Source organism: Hemitrygon akajei, chromosome 23 (genome assembly GCF_048418815.1).
Source record: "Hemitrygon akajei chromosome 23, sHemAka1.3, whole genome shotgun sequence".
NCBI lineage: Eukaryota > Metazoa > Chordata > Chondrichthyes > Myliobatiformes > Dasyatidae > Hemitrygon > Hemitrygon akajei.
In genome coordinates this window covers 52,207,845-52,224,638 of record NC_133146.1, presented here as the reverse complement: position 1 = coordinate 52,224,638, position 16,794 = coordinate 52,207,845, and the positions used below count along the sequence as shown (strand labels likewise).

The 16,794-nt window shown below is 42.1% G+C and overlaps 1 protein-coding gene across 2 annotated transcripts in view; it reads right to left on the bottom strand.

The window, feature by feature from the left end:
• cpxm2 (carboxypeptidase X (M14 family), member 2) overlaps positions 1-16,794 on the bottom strand; it is a 185,581-nt gene that overhangs the window by 8,809 nt on the left and 159,978 nt on the right. For both annotated transcript variants that reach the window (XM_073027631.1, XM_073027633.1), the window contains exons 12-13: positions 10,103-10,242; positions 1,178-1,277 (exon numbers count right to left, since the gene is read on the bottom strand). In XM_073027631.1, coding sequence (XP_072883732.1) covers positions 1,178-1,277; positions 10,103-10,242 — 240 coding nt within the window. The remainder of the gene's footprint in view (positions 1-1,177; positions 1,278-10,102; positions 10,243-16,794) is intronic.

Below are 16,794 nucleotides of genomic sequence, written 5' to 3'. Positions count from 1 at the left end.
CATTTAAACTGCCTAGTCCCCTCAACCTGCACTCAGAACATAGCCCTCCATACCACTCCCATCGATGTACCTATCCAAACTTCTCATAAATGTTGAAATCAAAATTACATCCACCACTTGCACTGGTAGCTTGTTCTACTCTCTCATCACCCTCTGAATGAAGAGGCTTCCCCTCATGTCCCCTTAAACTTTTCACCTTTCACCCCTGACCCATGACCTCTAGTTGTAGTCTCACCCAACCTTAGATCATTTACAATAACCTCTCACTACCATTTTAGGAAGTCTTACTTCATCTGATGTTTCCCTTCTTCCTTTATTCCACCTTACTTTTTGCATCTACATCAATAAGGAATATACTCATCTTTTGTTTTAATTTGCTAAGAAATCTGTGATATATTTGCCGAATATTTTATGTCCTTCAATTGTTTAAATTGCTTGAGTTTCAGTTTATTCCCTAAAGTCAATGTCGTTGAAAAACTGAGAGGAAATTTCACTTACCCCGTTTCTCAGGGAATAGTCAGGTCAGAGGCAGGAGGAAGGTGTGCAGGGGCGGCTAAAAAAGTTACGATGCAGAAACTCCACTTCACATTCCCCTCTGATATTCATGAAGCTGTAGAGGTCCACACTGAGAGCCATTGATGGAAAGTCATTTCTTTACCAAATTGCCTGATATTGGGCCATTACACTTCTGACGCATTCTGCTCACTTGAGTGATACTTTGGGAAATATATTTATCTGAATTGATTGGCTATTTTTACCAACAACTCAGATAGTTATCACTCAGAGAGCTTTTGTTGATTATATGAAATTTCTGCTGACTCCCCATTACAAAGGGCAAACTCTAGAGCAAAGCAGCGCACACAAAGTGCTGGAGGAGCTCAGCAAGTCAGGCAGCATCTGTGGAAAAGAGTGCACAGTCAACGTTTCGGGCCGAGACCCTTCACCAGTCCCAATGAAGTATCACAGCCCAAAACATCTACTGTTTACTCCTTCCCATAGAAGCTCCTGGCCTGCTGAGGCCTCCAGTATTTTGTGTGTCTTGCGTTGGATTTCCAGCATCTGCACATTTTCTCATGTCTGTGAAATCCAAGCCAGTATTTCTTGCATAAATTAATGTAATTTAATGCTTACTTATATATTTAGGTCCGATTTCCTTGAAGAAAAGGTTAATTTTTACCTGTTGTAACATCATGATTTATGCCTTCAACTGATATCACAGCATTTGGAATTCCTCTTCCGTGTTTATCTTGCACTAAACCTTTGATACCCCGATGAACCTAATCATGATAAAATATCAATACTGAAATTAACAAAAATAGAAATGTAACACTTCTACATTTATATATCTTGTGACTGTTATTAACTACTAAGTGCCATTCATCTAATCACACACCTCAGGCAAGTCTTAAATATACTTTATCATGGAATGGAATATTCTGTACACTGAGATAGGGGAAAAGTATCTTTACCACTGTTATATACATCAAATTATTATTGTTTGTGCACATATATATGAAATGATATGAATGTCCATTTTTTAAGATTAATCCCTTCAAATATTCTGCGGTTATATTTGGTGTTAATCATGTACAAAATACTGCTTGCAATAGGGACTTCTACAGACAACACAGTCATGAATATACATGGATTGAGATTAGTTTTGGTTTAGAACACATGTTTGCAGAGAAATGTATGAAAATGAAACGTAACAAGGCACAGGAAGGTGCAGGGCATTATTAGAACAGATGACAAATATCCTGATTTGATACAAGGCAAAATGAAAGAAATCCCTTAGAAATATCCAAGAAGTAACAGGCACAAATGAAGTGGAAGTAAAGCCAATGTACAGATTTATTTGATTCCTTTAATTAAATTCCTCGGCTGCTGTGCTGGGATTTGAACTTGTGACCCTCTAAATGAATGGTACAGGTCTCATCAATCTGCTGTTCACTGCCTGATGAAGTGGAAGTGATGCTGCAAGTGAGACCTTGAACTGATCCTGCTAAGTTCATCTTTCACATTGACGAGGACACTTCTGAGCTAATTCCGTGCCTCTACACTCAGAACAAAGAGAATGTATGCAGATCTTTAGTCAGATTCATAGAAATGCAGTCTCGTGAGGGAATACCCACAGTCAACATGTAAGGTTACAAAATGGTCCTTTTCATCCAATTCACATACACTGTACTTTCCAAGACCCAACAAAAGGGTAAGGATTTGGAATTACTATTGGATTTTGCCCCAAAAAAATCAGAAGCCTTAGGAGCAATATATACAACCAATTGTGTATTAGTAGGTTCAAATTGTTAATTATTTTTGCAGATACTACATCAGCATGTTCATTCTAAAATGTGGATTGAGCTCCAGTAAATAGCCAGGCTTCAAACCTCCAAGATGTTACGCATCCTATTATCATAAAGCAAAAGCATTCACATCAACACCTTGGTAAATCAAAAATAATTGTACAGTAATAAATTATTCCTAAGTAATATTTTTCTACAGCACCATAATATTATGAGATATTGGCCTGCATCTTCACTGCATATAAACACACTGATTTATAAGCAGGGCAGAGTGTGAAAGATAAAGTAATAGCTATAATTTTACCTTGATGAAAAAAATGTCCTGCAGGAATTGCAGGGGATTACTCATCAATGTAATCTTGCATCTTTGAAAGCTTTGAGATTTTTTATGGTCATTCCCTTGGGATGTGTCATTATCACAAATCCACCTTTCTTTGAAAATTACTTTCAAATTACTTAGAACCACATCAAAATAAAAACATATGGAAGTTTCATATTTTCCTATTTACTCCTGAGGCAATGGAGAAATGCTCTACGGCAGATCCATTTCTCTACTCTAAAACGCAAGGCATCGGCTAATTTTTAATGCCGTCATTTAAAGTGTGTGCACTTTGAAAAGGACTGTCATTCTGTAAGGATTTAAGTATAAATGGGTGTCAGAATTAATGAGGAAAGAATTCTCTATTCACAAATTAGATAGAAGGTTTTTAACCCATTATTATGTTTGGCATTTAAGTTTATGGTATACTGATGGGACGATGGTATGCAAAAAGCAGTTACTTGATGCCTGATATCAAGAGCAGTTCAAAAGAAATAGCTTGTGGTGAGTAAACGTCGGACAAATGGCAGAAATAATTGTCACAATTGCAATTAGTTATAAAGTTTGTTAAAAATGTAAGTCTAAATTAAGGGGTGACCTCAATGAAACCCATCAAATGTTGAAAGGCCTCAATAGAGTGGATGTGGAGAGGATGTTTCCTATATTGGGGGAGTCTAAGACCGGAAGACAGCCTCAGAATAGAGTGGTGTCCTTTTAGAATGGAGCTGAGGAGGAATTTCTTTCGCCAGTGAGTGGGGAATCCGTGGAATTCGTTGCCTCAAGTGGCTGCGGAAGCCAAGTCACTGAGTATATTTAAGGCAGAGGATGATAGATTCTTGATTAGTCAGGGCATAAAGGGATACTGTATAGGGAGGAGATTGGAGCTGAGAGGGAAAGTGGATCAGCTATGGTGAAATGGTGCAGCAGACTTGATGGGTCAAATGGCCTAACTCTTCTCCTATATCTTATGCTCTTATGGCCTCTATATTGTAGATAGCCGTTGATTTACAGGGTCTGCCCTCCAGGAGCTACTAATTCCAATTGCAGCACACAGTTAGTGCAGAATACATCAAAGATACAGAAAACAAACAATACAGAGCAAAATTTGCCGGAAAGACTCGACAAGGCACGCGGCATCTGCGAAGACAAAGAGAAATTGTAGTTGACAATTTGAATTGACGCTCTGCATTGCCTGAGTGCTTGGAACTAGCTGAAGCTTACTTGAACTTACTGCGGCGAGCCAGCACAACTGAAACACAATTATCATCATCTGATTTACTGAACAGAAGAATGAAGATAAAGTTAATTATGCTCTGAGCATTCTGTACAGGGAAGAAAGTGTTAGAAGGTGTGTCAAATGCAGCAGATGAATTGTTGACTCATCCCAAAGACTGTATCTATCTTTGGACTACGATGAGCGTATGGGCCACAGTCATAGTGTGCAATGGTCTCCACTCAGCATTGTCACATCACTAAACAATAGTTGCCATTTGCTGAAGACTAAAAATAACTTACAGCTTTATGTCATCCCCTGCCAATGTGCTTGTTGTACCTCAGGACCATGACCAACTAACCTCTTAAGTGACTAAATTGTAGCAAACCAAGTGAAACAAAATGAAAATTCAATCTTAGATTTTTAAGAAAACACAGTATGAAATCTTTAAATTTTGTCTTAGACTCTTAACCTTTTACTTCAATGGATATTTTTTTTGCCACAGCAAACAAAACTTATGCAGCCTCTATGAATTTACATTGGAGGTAGGTGCTTTTAATTTTTTTTAAATTTAATAGGGCAGGTAATGATATTGAAAGTGGAACATTTTTGCTTAACCTTCCTATTTTTCCCGTGATGTGGTGACTCTTGTGTCTGTGCACAACTACATCTCAATTAAGTAAAAGCACGCACGTGGGAGATGGCTTTAAATGGTTTATTCACATTGCAGTGAGAGTGCATAGAGAACAGTGCTTGTGCAGACAACAGATGAATACATAATGCTAAGTGGGGGCCATATATTACACTTCCTCCCCCTTTAGATTAATGCAACATAAATATATATAACATATATATATGTACAAAACATTCAATTTTCCTTTCATAAACACATATACCAAGTAAACGTGCTTTCATAATAACAGTCTATAACTAACTTCACAGTTCTAAACATTCGGTCTTGTGGGCAACGTTCTGTTTCTTTCAGGATAGTGCCACGGGACCTGTAGAGTAGCATCAGGTTTGGCAGGTGTCTTGTTAATGAAAAAGTGCTCTTTGCACCTTTGGGCCTGTGGAGTGGCATCAGGTTTGGTATGTGCCTTTTCTAAGGCAACGTTCTCAGTTTCTGGTGTCACATGATCATCACTGAGGGGTAAGTCCGGTGACTGTAATCTCTCTGTCTTGTGGGATGCAATCGACTCAGGTGTGTTCTTCAGTTGAGCATCCAGTTTCTGGTCCACATGACATTTCCATGAACGATCTTGAACATCAGCTGTGTACATCAGTCGTCTTGTTCTGGCAGCCATTCGACTGGGTGTCCACTTGTCTTCTTGGTAATCATGCGCTCGGACTTCATGTTCAGTCTCAAAGCTCCTTGCTGCTTCACTTGGCAACTGGCTGAACTATTTATTCTGCACTTTCCCCTATAGATCCGGTTTCAGGTCTATGTGAGATCTCAGATTCCTGCTCATGAACAGCATAGCTGGTGTTTGATTTGTCTTTGCATGAACAGAGTTCCGACACACGAAAAGGAAGTTTTCCATCTTGTGCTGTAGAGAAATGTCCTCCTTGTCCATCGCTTTAATGGACCTTGATAAACCTTTAGCTAACTCATTCATTGCTGGCTAATGAGGAGCTGACATGAAAAGTCTGATGCCATTTTTCTTCATGAACAGTCAAAATTTTCTGATGTGTATTGTGGTCCATTGTCACTCACAATTTGTCCTGGTAAGCCATTTCTGGTGAAGACAGTCCCCAGAGCAGAGACGGTCTTTGATGAGGTGATAGATTTCATTGGTATAACCTCCAGCCACTTTGAATGAGCATCCACAGCAATCAGAAGTATGGAGTCCATGAGGGGTCCAGCAAAGTCAGTATGTACTCTTCGCCATGGTGATGGCCACTCCCACAGGTGTTTATTCCTCATACTAGACTAAGAGCCTCTCCGTCTCCTCCTATTTATAATACCCAGAGATCATCACCAAACTCCAATTAGACCAGTCTATGAAAGCTACAGAAGAAAGAGAAAACTGATGAGATTTCCAACAGAAAGTGTCAAGAATTTCAGCAGGACACACAAGAAGCTGCCGAGGGCAGTGTACACAGCCCAGTCCATCATGGGCTGTGCCCTCCTCAATGAAGAGAGCATCTACAGTCACTGAGAGTTCTAGGATGGTAGTAATCATCTGTGAAGATTGTTCTCGTTTCCAGCGTTTTGTGCTCGTCAGTGATCTTGAAGTAAATCCAATTGGGCACTCAGATCCATTCTTCATAGTGTGTGACAAAACACCTCCAATGCCATAAGGAGACACCAGTCTGATGGGCAGAGATGGGTCATAGCGGGTGAGCAGTTCACTGGATGTTATTAGTCTCTTTGTTTCCTTGAATGCTTTTTCACATCTTTCTGACCATTCCCACTTTGTTTCTGTCTGTAACAGTGTGTTCAATTGGTGCAGCACTGTAGCAGTGTTCAGGAGGAACCAGTGGTACTAGTTTATAAGGCCCAAGTATGACCCGAGTTGTGACACATTTTCTGGTTAGATGCCTGTAGCACTGCTTTAATCTTCATTGTGACTTATGTAAGCAACGCTTGTCACTGACATGTCCACAATATGAGATTTCAATCTTAAACAACTCACATTTCTCTCTACTTGCACGCAGACCATACTCACTCAGCCTGGTAAAGCACTTTACCAAGATTCTGGAGGTGCTCTTCATCATGCATGTCGATCATGATGATGTCACCAAGGTAACATTTTGCTCCTGCGATACCTCGGAGCACTTGGTCCATTGCTCTTTGCCAAGTTGCTGGAGTTGACTGCCTCAAGATTCACGGGAGAAGATTTAGGACAGAGATGAGGAGAAACTGTTTTTCACAGAGTGTGGTGAATCTGTGGAATTCTCTGCCCAGGGAAGCAGTTGAGGCTTCCTCACTAAATATGTTTAGGATACAGTTAGATAGGTTTTTACATAGTAAAGGAATTAGGATTATGGGGGAAAAAACAGGAATATGGAGCTGAGTTTACGGACGGATCAGCCATGATCTTAATGAATGGCGGGGCAGGCTTGATGGCCTACTCCTGCTCCTATTTCTCATGTTCTAATAACATTAAAGATGAGAGAATTATACTGGAACAGTCCCTTGTGAAAGTTGATTGTGAGGAACTTCCTGCTTGACTCCTCAAACTCTATTCGCAGAAAGACTTATGACAAATCAATCTTTGAAAACCTCTCCCCACCTGCCAAAGACGCAAAAATGTCTTCTGTTCGTGCCAGGGGATACTGCACAGTATGCAATGGGTTAAACTCACCTTCAAATCCCCACATATTTGAAGGCTCCAGCCTTCCCCTTCTTGACCACCGGGACAACAGGCATGGCCCAATCGCTCCACTCAAGCTTGGAGAGAATTCCAGATGCCTCCGAGTTCTTCAGTTCAGCATCAACTTTAGGACATAGTGTGTCAGGCACTGGACACGCTTTGTGGAATCTTGGTGTTGCTGCTTCATTCAATTCAATTCTGGCCTTCATTTCTTTGAGTTTACCAGTCCCCTTCTCAAACAACTTCTCATTAGCATTAAGCAGCAGCGTTTAAATAGCTGAGTTAGATAGAGCTCTTATAGATAGCGGGGTCAAGGAATACAGGGAGAGGGCAGGAAAGGGGTACTGATTGTGTATGATCAGCCATGATCACAGTGAATGGCGGTGCTGGCTAGAAGGGCTGAATGGCCTACTCCTGCACCTACTGTCTATTGTCTATTGTGCCAGTCTCCAGTTAGTGCTACCATTGGGGCTGTTGTTGACTGTTGATGTCACACTGAGAGCTTTGATTGAATGCCAGTCTAGTTGGATTTTTCTCAAACATTCACATCCAAAAAGTGCTGGCCCACCACTTTTCAATACATAAAGCTCTAAGCTGCTGTGTTTGGCCTCTCTACGTCAAATTTACCTTCAGTTTGCCTTTGGGAGACACTTTTTCGCCTGTGTTGGTCTTTAGCATCACAGCCGCTATAATTATGGACAAAGCTGACCTTGTATACAGCTTCATTTTCAGTTTTACACGAGACATATCTATTGTGATCCAGATGATTTTGAGATCCGTTTCAGTTATACTATGCAGTTCTAGGCAAGGCAGTTTACCTTTGTCAGTCTCTATGTTGTCTAATTCTGTTTTACATTTGATTTTGTGTTTGAGGCTTTTCACTTGGTTGTGCTTTTTGTCTGACTTGCACATTCTCTCTACGTGACCTGGTTTGTGACACTACCTGTAGATTTTTTTCTTTGAAGTCATTTGCATCATGGGAGGATTTGCCACATCGATAGCCTTTTATGCTTTTTGCACCATTCAGGGACATTTTGTGCATTTCATATTCTATCCTCTTTTTCTGTAGTTCTATTGCATCCTCTGCTGCAGTCTCTAATGATATTGCAATGGTCAATGCCTGTTCTAATATTAGGTCTCTTTCAGACAGTAGTCTCTTTTGAGTGCTTTGAATATGCAAGCCACATACAAGCCTGTCCCTTAATGCATCAGAAAATCCATCTCTAAAGGCACAGTACTGGGAAAGTTTGCACAGTTCTGCAATGCATTCAGAAAGGCTTTCATCATTTGACTGGTTCCTTTTGTAAAATCTAAATCTCTCAGCTATTGCCAGCAGTTTAAGGCTCAATAGATTTTGTAAAATTAAGACAATTTCATCAAACGACTTGCTTGCTGGCTTTGCAGGGGTTATTAAGTCGTGTAAGAGACTGTACGTCCTTGAACCCATTAAGCTAAGAAGAGCAGGGGCTTTCTTTTATTTGCCCACACTGTTCACATTACAATACAGTTCAACCCTCTTGATATACAACTCCCAGCCTTCATTATTGCTATCAAATTTATAAACGTTCCCGACTGAAGCCATCGGCACGTTATTTTCACTTTAAGTTCAGTGCATCTTTCACTTTTACTCTGAATTGCACTCATACATTTGTTAGCATCTATAACGCCCTTCTTGTGCTATTTAACTCTCAGTGTTACGTCGGTGCAGTTCATATTTTCAGACAATAAGGTTTGTAGTTGTCACCAAATTACGTCTGTGCACATCTACGTATCAATTAAATAAAAGCACACATGCGGGAGATGGCTTTTAAGTGGTGTATCCACACTGCAGCGAGAGAGAGAGAGAGAGAGCAATGTGCATGTGCAGACAATAGACCAATATGTAATGCTAAGGGCAGGGAGAACCATTGCCCTAAGAGAAATGGATCCATACATTACAGCTACCACCATTCCAAATGGGATCTGATGTTGAATGCCTAAGGTTACTGCCAATTTCATGCTCTTAGGTTGTTAAGATGATAACCGTGGTCCTGTTTGATAGTTTAATTCCCAGCTGTTGAGAACCAAATGCCAGGCCTGCACTGATTGGTTGAACAAATGATTGAACTGAACAGGCCCAGCAAGGATAGTAAAAGATTAAAAATCTATCTGCAGGACCTGGTGGTGCAAGAATAGGCATCTTTTATCTGTAATTTGTCTGCTATAAAACCACATTCCTTTCTAGGACCGTAACAACTTAACATAAATACTTAACCTTGCAATCAAGCAGAGCAACTTGAGAAAAGGGCAGACTAAATCTCAAGCATTACGTCAGGAGAAACCCACACGAGATTCTGGAGGAGCTCAGCAAGTCAGGCATCTATGGAGGGAAATGAACAGGTGAACGTTTTGGGCTGAGACAGGTCATGAGCACTCTTCATCAGGGTGTCGGCTTGAAATGCTGGCTATTTATTTACCAGCATGGATGCTGCCTGACTTGCTGAGTTCCTCCATGTGTGTTGCTCAAGATTTCTAGCTTATACTGTATCTCTTGTGTTTACATCAAAAAGAATGTTTTGGTATCTTGAACCGCAATAAAATGAAGTGGGGGCCTCAAAACCTCTATCAAGCAGGAGTAAATCAAGGGAATTGGACTTGCTGGTGTTGTCTAGAAGCTTATAGACTCTTTAGCAGGGGTTCCCAACATTTTTAAGCATGGACCCCGACTATCAACCAAGGGGTCCATGGAACAGGTTGGGAACCCCTCCACTGTACTCTTTTCAGCATCGATCTGCTACTCCTAAAGTAGTAACGAAACCCATACTTTTCTGCCCACAAATATCACCCGAACTACAGTCCTATTTGTCTTGCACTAGAATGCTAAAATATTTTCCATCCTGAAGTAGTTGTTGCCTGCAGGGCTTTCATTTATAAATGACATTACAGAGAACAAATCTTTCTGAGACTATACCTGTTCCATGAAAACAAGAAGGGATTCTCGGTTGTTTTCCCACTGCTCTGGTAGTTCGCTCTCATGAGGGAATTTGTCACAGCCCACGTACATAGATACTTCAAAGCAGTTTGTGTGCAGATAGCTGAAGTCATTCATACCTTTAATAAAAAGGGAAGCTTTAGTTTCAGTTTAAAACTTAGTTTCCAGTAAGTCTTCAGCCAAATATCTTAAAAGTTACGGTAGTGGATTGCTCATATTTATGCTCTGTCAAATTATTCACCTATATTTTGTTATCTCATAATTAAATGAAACTGATATTTATACAGCACAATGGAACTCTGTTTATAAAAGAAAGTTGTGTTACAGTTGCTGTCTGATACCATTTTTAGGTGCACTTCAAAAGAACATGTGAGCCAGAACACAATCCTACCTCATGGATTCCCCTCCGCGCCTTGTTTGGTGCATTGGGCAGCAACATTTCCATTTCTGTAACATTTTGTCTGTTTTTTATAAGGCCGAGTTGCTAGCTCAATGCTCAACCCAGCACGGATGGGAAGTGTGCAAGGAGCTGGCCAGATTCAAACCTGGGACCACTTGTCTCCAGGTCCAGTGCGGATGCCAGTACACCATTGGCCAGCAACCTCATCAGTTAGGCGCAGTCTAATCCACTGGATATTAACCATTGGTTATATCTAGAGATAATTTTAATAATAAAACTTCCAAATGTATTAGATTTGTTAGTTTCAGGCAGAGATTTGGTTTCTCCCACTTACACCTCTTCCAACCATACCCTTTCCTTTATCACTAATCCCATTACCACTGTGTCACCCTTGCACTGAAATGTCCCTTTGTAATTTAATCTCCCCTGCCTTCCCACCTACATACCCGCCCATTCCCATTCCCTCTGCCTCTTCAAACTATTTATCTTCAACTTCATGTCATTGCCCTGGGCTATTCACTTTCTTCTGAAACTCCTGAATATTTTGTACATTTTCGGTTTCTCTCCAAATGTCATCAGTCAATAAAAACGCCAATAATCTGTCTCAAAAGGTCACAGTGGGCTGGAACATCCTCAGTGGATTAAGAATCAGGTTCATTATTACTAATTTATATGACATGGAATTTGTTGTTTTGCAGCAGTAGTGCAGTACAAAGATATAAAAGTAGTATAAATCATAAAATAAATATTGTAGTGCAAAAGAAAGTGAGTGTTCATGGGTTCATGGAACATTCAGAAATCTGAGAGCAGAGAAGAATCAGAATCAGAATCAGACTTTAATCACCAAGTACCTATGCACATACAAGGAATTTACTTCCGGCAGATATTGTCTCTCTGCTCATAACAATAATAATGATAAATATAAATGAAAATATAGATTATACATACAGGTAGTGCAATCCAAGTAATAGTTAGCCGACAGTTAACTGGCAGTTAACTGTTCAGCAAAGTGACCGCAGTAGGGAAAAAACTTCTCCAGTGCCTATTAGTCTTAGTCTGGAGGGATCTGAAGCGCCTACCAGACGGAAGCAGATCAAACAGTCAAACTGTTCATAAATCACTAAGTATAGGCCTTCAGGCAACTGTACCTCCTTCACAATGGTGGTAATGAGATGCTTGTGTCAGGGATGGGTAGCACCTCTGATTGGCTGGTTACATCGTACTCCCTTGGGAGTAGCTTGTCCACCAATCTTCTATACTTGACACTCAGCACTCTCCCGTGGCTCCAAGCTGCTGTTTGCTTGCAACAGTGGCCACACTCTGGTAAACTGCTTCAATGAGCAGGCTAAACCTGATGAGAGTACCTGATGGGTCTTAAACCTTCACTGAGTTTGGGCTTGCCTACACTAGCTACCAAAGACTGGGCCCAGCAGACTGCGTGGAAGTAACCACTAATTTGGCTCAACAGGCAGGAAGACGGACCCAGTAAAGTAAACATGAGGAAATCTGCAGATGCTGGAAATTCAAGCAACATACACAAAATGCTGGTGGAACGCAGCAGGCCAGACAGCATCTATAGGGAGAAGCGCTGTCGACGTTTCGGGCCGAGACCCTTCGTCAGGACTAATTGAAAGGAAAGATAGTAAGAGATTTGAAAGTAGGAGGGGGAGGGGAAAGTACAAAATGATAGGAGAAGACCGGAGGGGGTGGGGTGAAGCTGAGAGCCAGACAGGTGATTGGCAAAAGGGGTACAGAGCTAGAGAAGGGAAAGGATCATTGGATGGGAGGCCTAGGGAGAAAGAAAAAGGGAGGGGAGCACCAGAGGGAGATGGAGTACAGGCAGAGAGAGAAAAAAAACCAACTAAATATATCAGGGATGGGGTAAGAAGGGGCAGGGCATTAACGGAAGTTAGAGAAGTCAATGTTCATGCCATCAGGTTGGAGGCTACCCAGCCGGTATATAAGGTGTTGTTCCTCCAACCTGAGTGTGGCTTCATCTTGACAGTAGAGGAGGCCATGGATAGACATATCAGAATGGGAATGGGATGTGGGATTAAAATGTGTGGCCACTGGGAGATCCTGCTTTCTCTGGCGGACCGAGCGTAGGTGTTCGGCAAAACAGTCTCCCAGTCTGTGTCGGGTCTCACCAATATATAAAAGGCCACACCGGGAGCACCGGACGCAGTATACCACACCAGCCGACTCACAGGTGAAGTGTCGCCTCACCTGGAAGGACTGTCTGGGGCCCTGAATGGTGGTGAGGGAGGAAGTGTAAGGGCAGGTGTAGCACTTGTTCTGTTTGCAAGGACAAGAGGGAGATCGGTGGGAAGGGATGGGGGGGGGGGGGGTAGATGAATGGACAAGGGAGTCACGTAGGGAGCAATCCCTACGGAAAGCAGAAGTGGGGGAGGGAAAGATGTTCTTGGTAGTGGGATCCCGTTGGAGGTGGCGGAAGTCACGGAGAATTATACGTTGGATCTGGAAGCTGGTGAGGTGGTAGGTGAGGACAAGAGGAACCCTATCCAGAGGGGGGTGGTGGGCGGATGGGTTGAGGGCAGATGTGCAGGAAATGGGAGAGATGCATTTGAGAGCAGAGTTGATGGTGGAAGAAGGGAAGCCCCTTTGTTTAAAAAAGGAAGACATCTCCTTTGTCCTGGAATGAAAAGCCTCATCCTGACAGCAGATGCGGTGGAGATGGAGGAATTGTGAGAAGGGGATAGCATTTTTGCAAGAGACAGGGTGGGAAGAGGAATAGTCCAGGTAGCTGTGAGAATCTGTAGGCTTATAGTAGATATCAGTAGATAGGCCGTCTCCAGAGATGGAGACAGAAAGATCAAGAAAGGGGAGGGAGGTGTCAGAAATAGACCAGGCAAATTTGAGGGCAGGGTGAAAGTTTGAGGCAAAGTTAATAAAGTCGACGAGCTCAGCATGCGTGCAAGAGGCAGCGCCAATGCAGTCGTCGATGTAGCGAAGGGAAAGGGGGACGGATACCCATTTAGGCTTGAAACATGGACTATTCCACAAAGCCAACAAAAAGGCAGGCATAACTGGGACCCATGTGGGTGCCCATGGCTACACCCTTGGTTTGGAGGAAGTAGGAGGAGCCAAAGGAGAAATTATTGAGAGTAAGAACTAATTCAGCTGGACAGAGGAGAGTGGTGGCAGAGGGGAATTGGTTAGGTCTGGAATCCAAAAAGAAGCAGAGAGCTTTGAGACCTTCCTGGTGGGGGATGGAGGTATAGAGGGACTGGACATCCGTGATGAAAATAAGGCAGTGGGGGCCAGGGAACTTAAAATCATTGAAAAAATTCAAAGCATGAGAAGTGTCACGAACATAGGTGGGAAGGGATTGAACAAGGGGGTATAAAACAGTGTCAAGGTATGCAGAAATGAGTTTGGTGGGGCAGGAGCAAGCTGAGACAATGGGTCTACCTGGACAGGCAGGTTTGTGGATCTTGGGTAGGAGGTAGAAACAGGAAGTGCGGGGTGTGGGAACTATGAGGTTGGTGGCAGTGGATGGGAGATCCCCAGAGCTGATAAGGTTGGTGATGGTATAGGAGACAGTGGCCTGGTGCTCCTTAGTGGGGTCATGATCAAGGGGCTGTGGAGCACTTGGAGCATAACGAGGCACTAGGATGTCAAGGTCATTGAATGCATCTGACTCCATCGCCAGTTATCTTGACTCCGTCTTGCCACTGGATACAGGTGATTTCAGATGAGTGAGCAAGGTCAATGCTGCACATCTCTTTCTCACTTTCAATGAAGTCTCTGCACAAGTCACTCTTGTCATCCACCCTTCCCATCCAACAAACGAATGGTAACGGGAAGAGCACATGGCCCAGATGGTGATGGTCCTTAGTGAGCGATGCCACCTTCTTGAGTCACTGCCACTTGAAAAAGTCCTCCGTAGTGGTGAGGGTTATGCCTATGTTGGAGCTGGCTGAGCTTACATCCCTCTGAAGCCTCTCGTGATCCTGTGCATTGAAGCCTCCATACCAATGAGTAATATCAGCGGTCAGAATGCTCTCCACTGTACAAACAGACACATTTGTAAGTCTTTGATGACGTACCAAACACCTAATGAAGCACAGACAGTGAGGTCACTTGTTTCTCTACATTTTATTCAGTCTCCTTCCCTGCAACAGGGACCTCCACTGTGATGCCTGGCTCGAAGAATCTCTTAGAATCATTGGAAGATGCTTTGCCCCCACTGACAACCCAGGCACTGCCAGCATGGGTCCGGTTGAATGGTGGGTGGTAAAATTATGCAGTGATTACACTGAATTAGATAGATAGACTGATAAAGAGATAGATACTTTATTGATCCCGAAGGAAATTACAGTCACAGTAGCATTTCAAGTGCATAGATATACAAATATTGGAAGAAAATTAAGAAAGAATAAAAAAATAAGTTACCTCAAAGAGTCTAACAGAAGGGGTTACCACTTCCCTGACTATAGGTTGACTCATTATAGAGTCTAATGGCCAAGAGTAAGAATGACCTTTCATGGCGTTCTTTGAAGCATCGCAGTTGTCTTAGTCTATTACTGAAAGTGCTCCTCTGTTCAGCCAAGGTGGCATGCAGAGGGTGAGAAACATTGTCCAGAATTGCAAGTATTTTCCATAGGATCCTTTGTTCTACCACAGTCTCCAGTGTGTCCAGTTTGACTCCTACAACACAGCCAACCTTTCTAATTAGTTTATTGAGTCTGTTGACATTGCCCCAGCACACCACCGCATAGAATTAATTTGATGAAGTGGGAACTCCAGGCCATTCTGTTGCCTCCATGAATGGAAGCCAGACATTACAATCATTGACAATGGCCAATTTATTCCAGAATGTGAAACAACCATCAAACAACTACCTATATCTAATTTATATAGCTTCACAATATATTATTCTGAACTAGAGAAACTGTAAATTCAAAATTTTTATGTGTTAGTACTAATATGTCATCCTCTGTAACCTATTTCTAATAATAACATATAACATACAGTACTGTGCAAAAGTCTCAGGCACATATATGTAACTAGGGTGCCCAAGACTTTTGCACAGACCTGTAGCAATTTTATGTATTGTATTGTACTGCTGCTGCAAGATAAAACAAATTTCATCACATATGTGAGTGATGATAAACCTGACTCTGATATGGATCTCTATTGTGGACTGAAAGAGGGAAGAGACAGGAAGAGGGAATCATGGTTGAGAAAACAGGAAGGGAGTTGGGGGGGTTAGTGGGAAGCACCAGAGAGGCATTCAATAAACATTCGATGATCAATAAACCAGTTGTTTGGAATCAAATGACCTTGCCTGGTGTCTCAGGACTGGGTGTGTCTGCATCCACGCCACAACCCCGCCCTTGGCACACCTTCTCTGCCAACTGTCCCACACCCCTCCTGCAGCGCTCCACCCTCACTCACTCTCCGCTCCATGTTGACAAACACAATACTGTGCAGAAGGCTTAGGCATCCACACTTTCACTAATTTATCTGTCTATCTACCTACTGAGATACAATATGAATTCGGCCCTTCTAGCCCTTTGAGCCACACCGCCCAGCAACCTTACAATTTAACCCTTGCCAAATCATGGGACAATTTACAACGATCGATGAACCTGCCAACCAGTACGTCTATGGACTGCAGGAGGAAACTAGAGCACTTGGAGGAAATCCATGCCGTCATGGGGAGAACTTACAAATTCCTTACAGGAAGCAGCAGGAGACTTTTGCACAGTAGTGTATAGAACACAAATCCCAGGCTACTTATTAATATTACACTGCTATCTCTAGTTTTCAAAAACTTCATGCAGCAAACTATTTTCTACCTATAGTGCAAAATGACAGCTTATGGGATAACTTACACAAGTGGCAAACTTCATTGCTCTTTATTCTTAACGTGAACCAAGTCTGACACACAATCAATCTGTAAGTTATATTTCTGCAATTCACATCCAATCATTGTACAATTCTTTACGTTGTTGTAAGTCATTCTTTTATTGGAAAGTGAAATGATTACCCATTCTGAAGAATATTAAACAATAAAATTCCTATTTCTCCTGCTTCTCCCATTCTATCACCACATATTCCACTTTCTGCCTTCTGACATGTGCAAATGCACGGTAGCTAACAGGGGTGACAGCAACCAATTGGCACTACGTGCAAGTGTTTCTTCAGATGCAAGTTTATGCAGGCAGCTCACACAACTGTGGATGATACAATCTTCACCTTATGTCTACGCTGAAAAGCTGTCACAAAATAGCAAAGTGGAAGC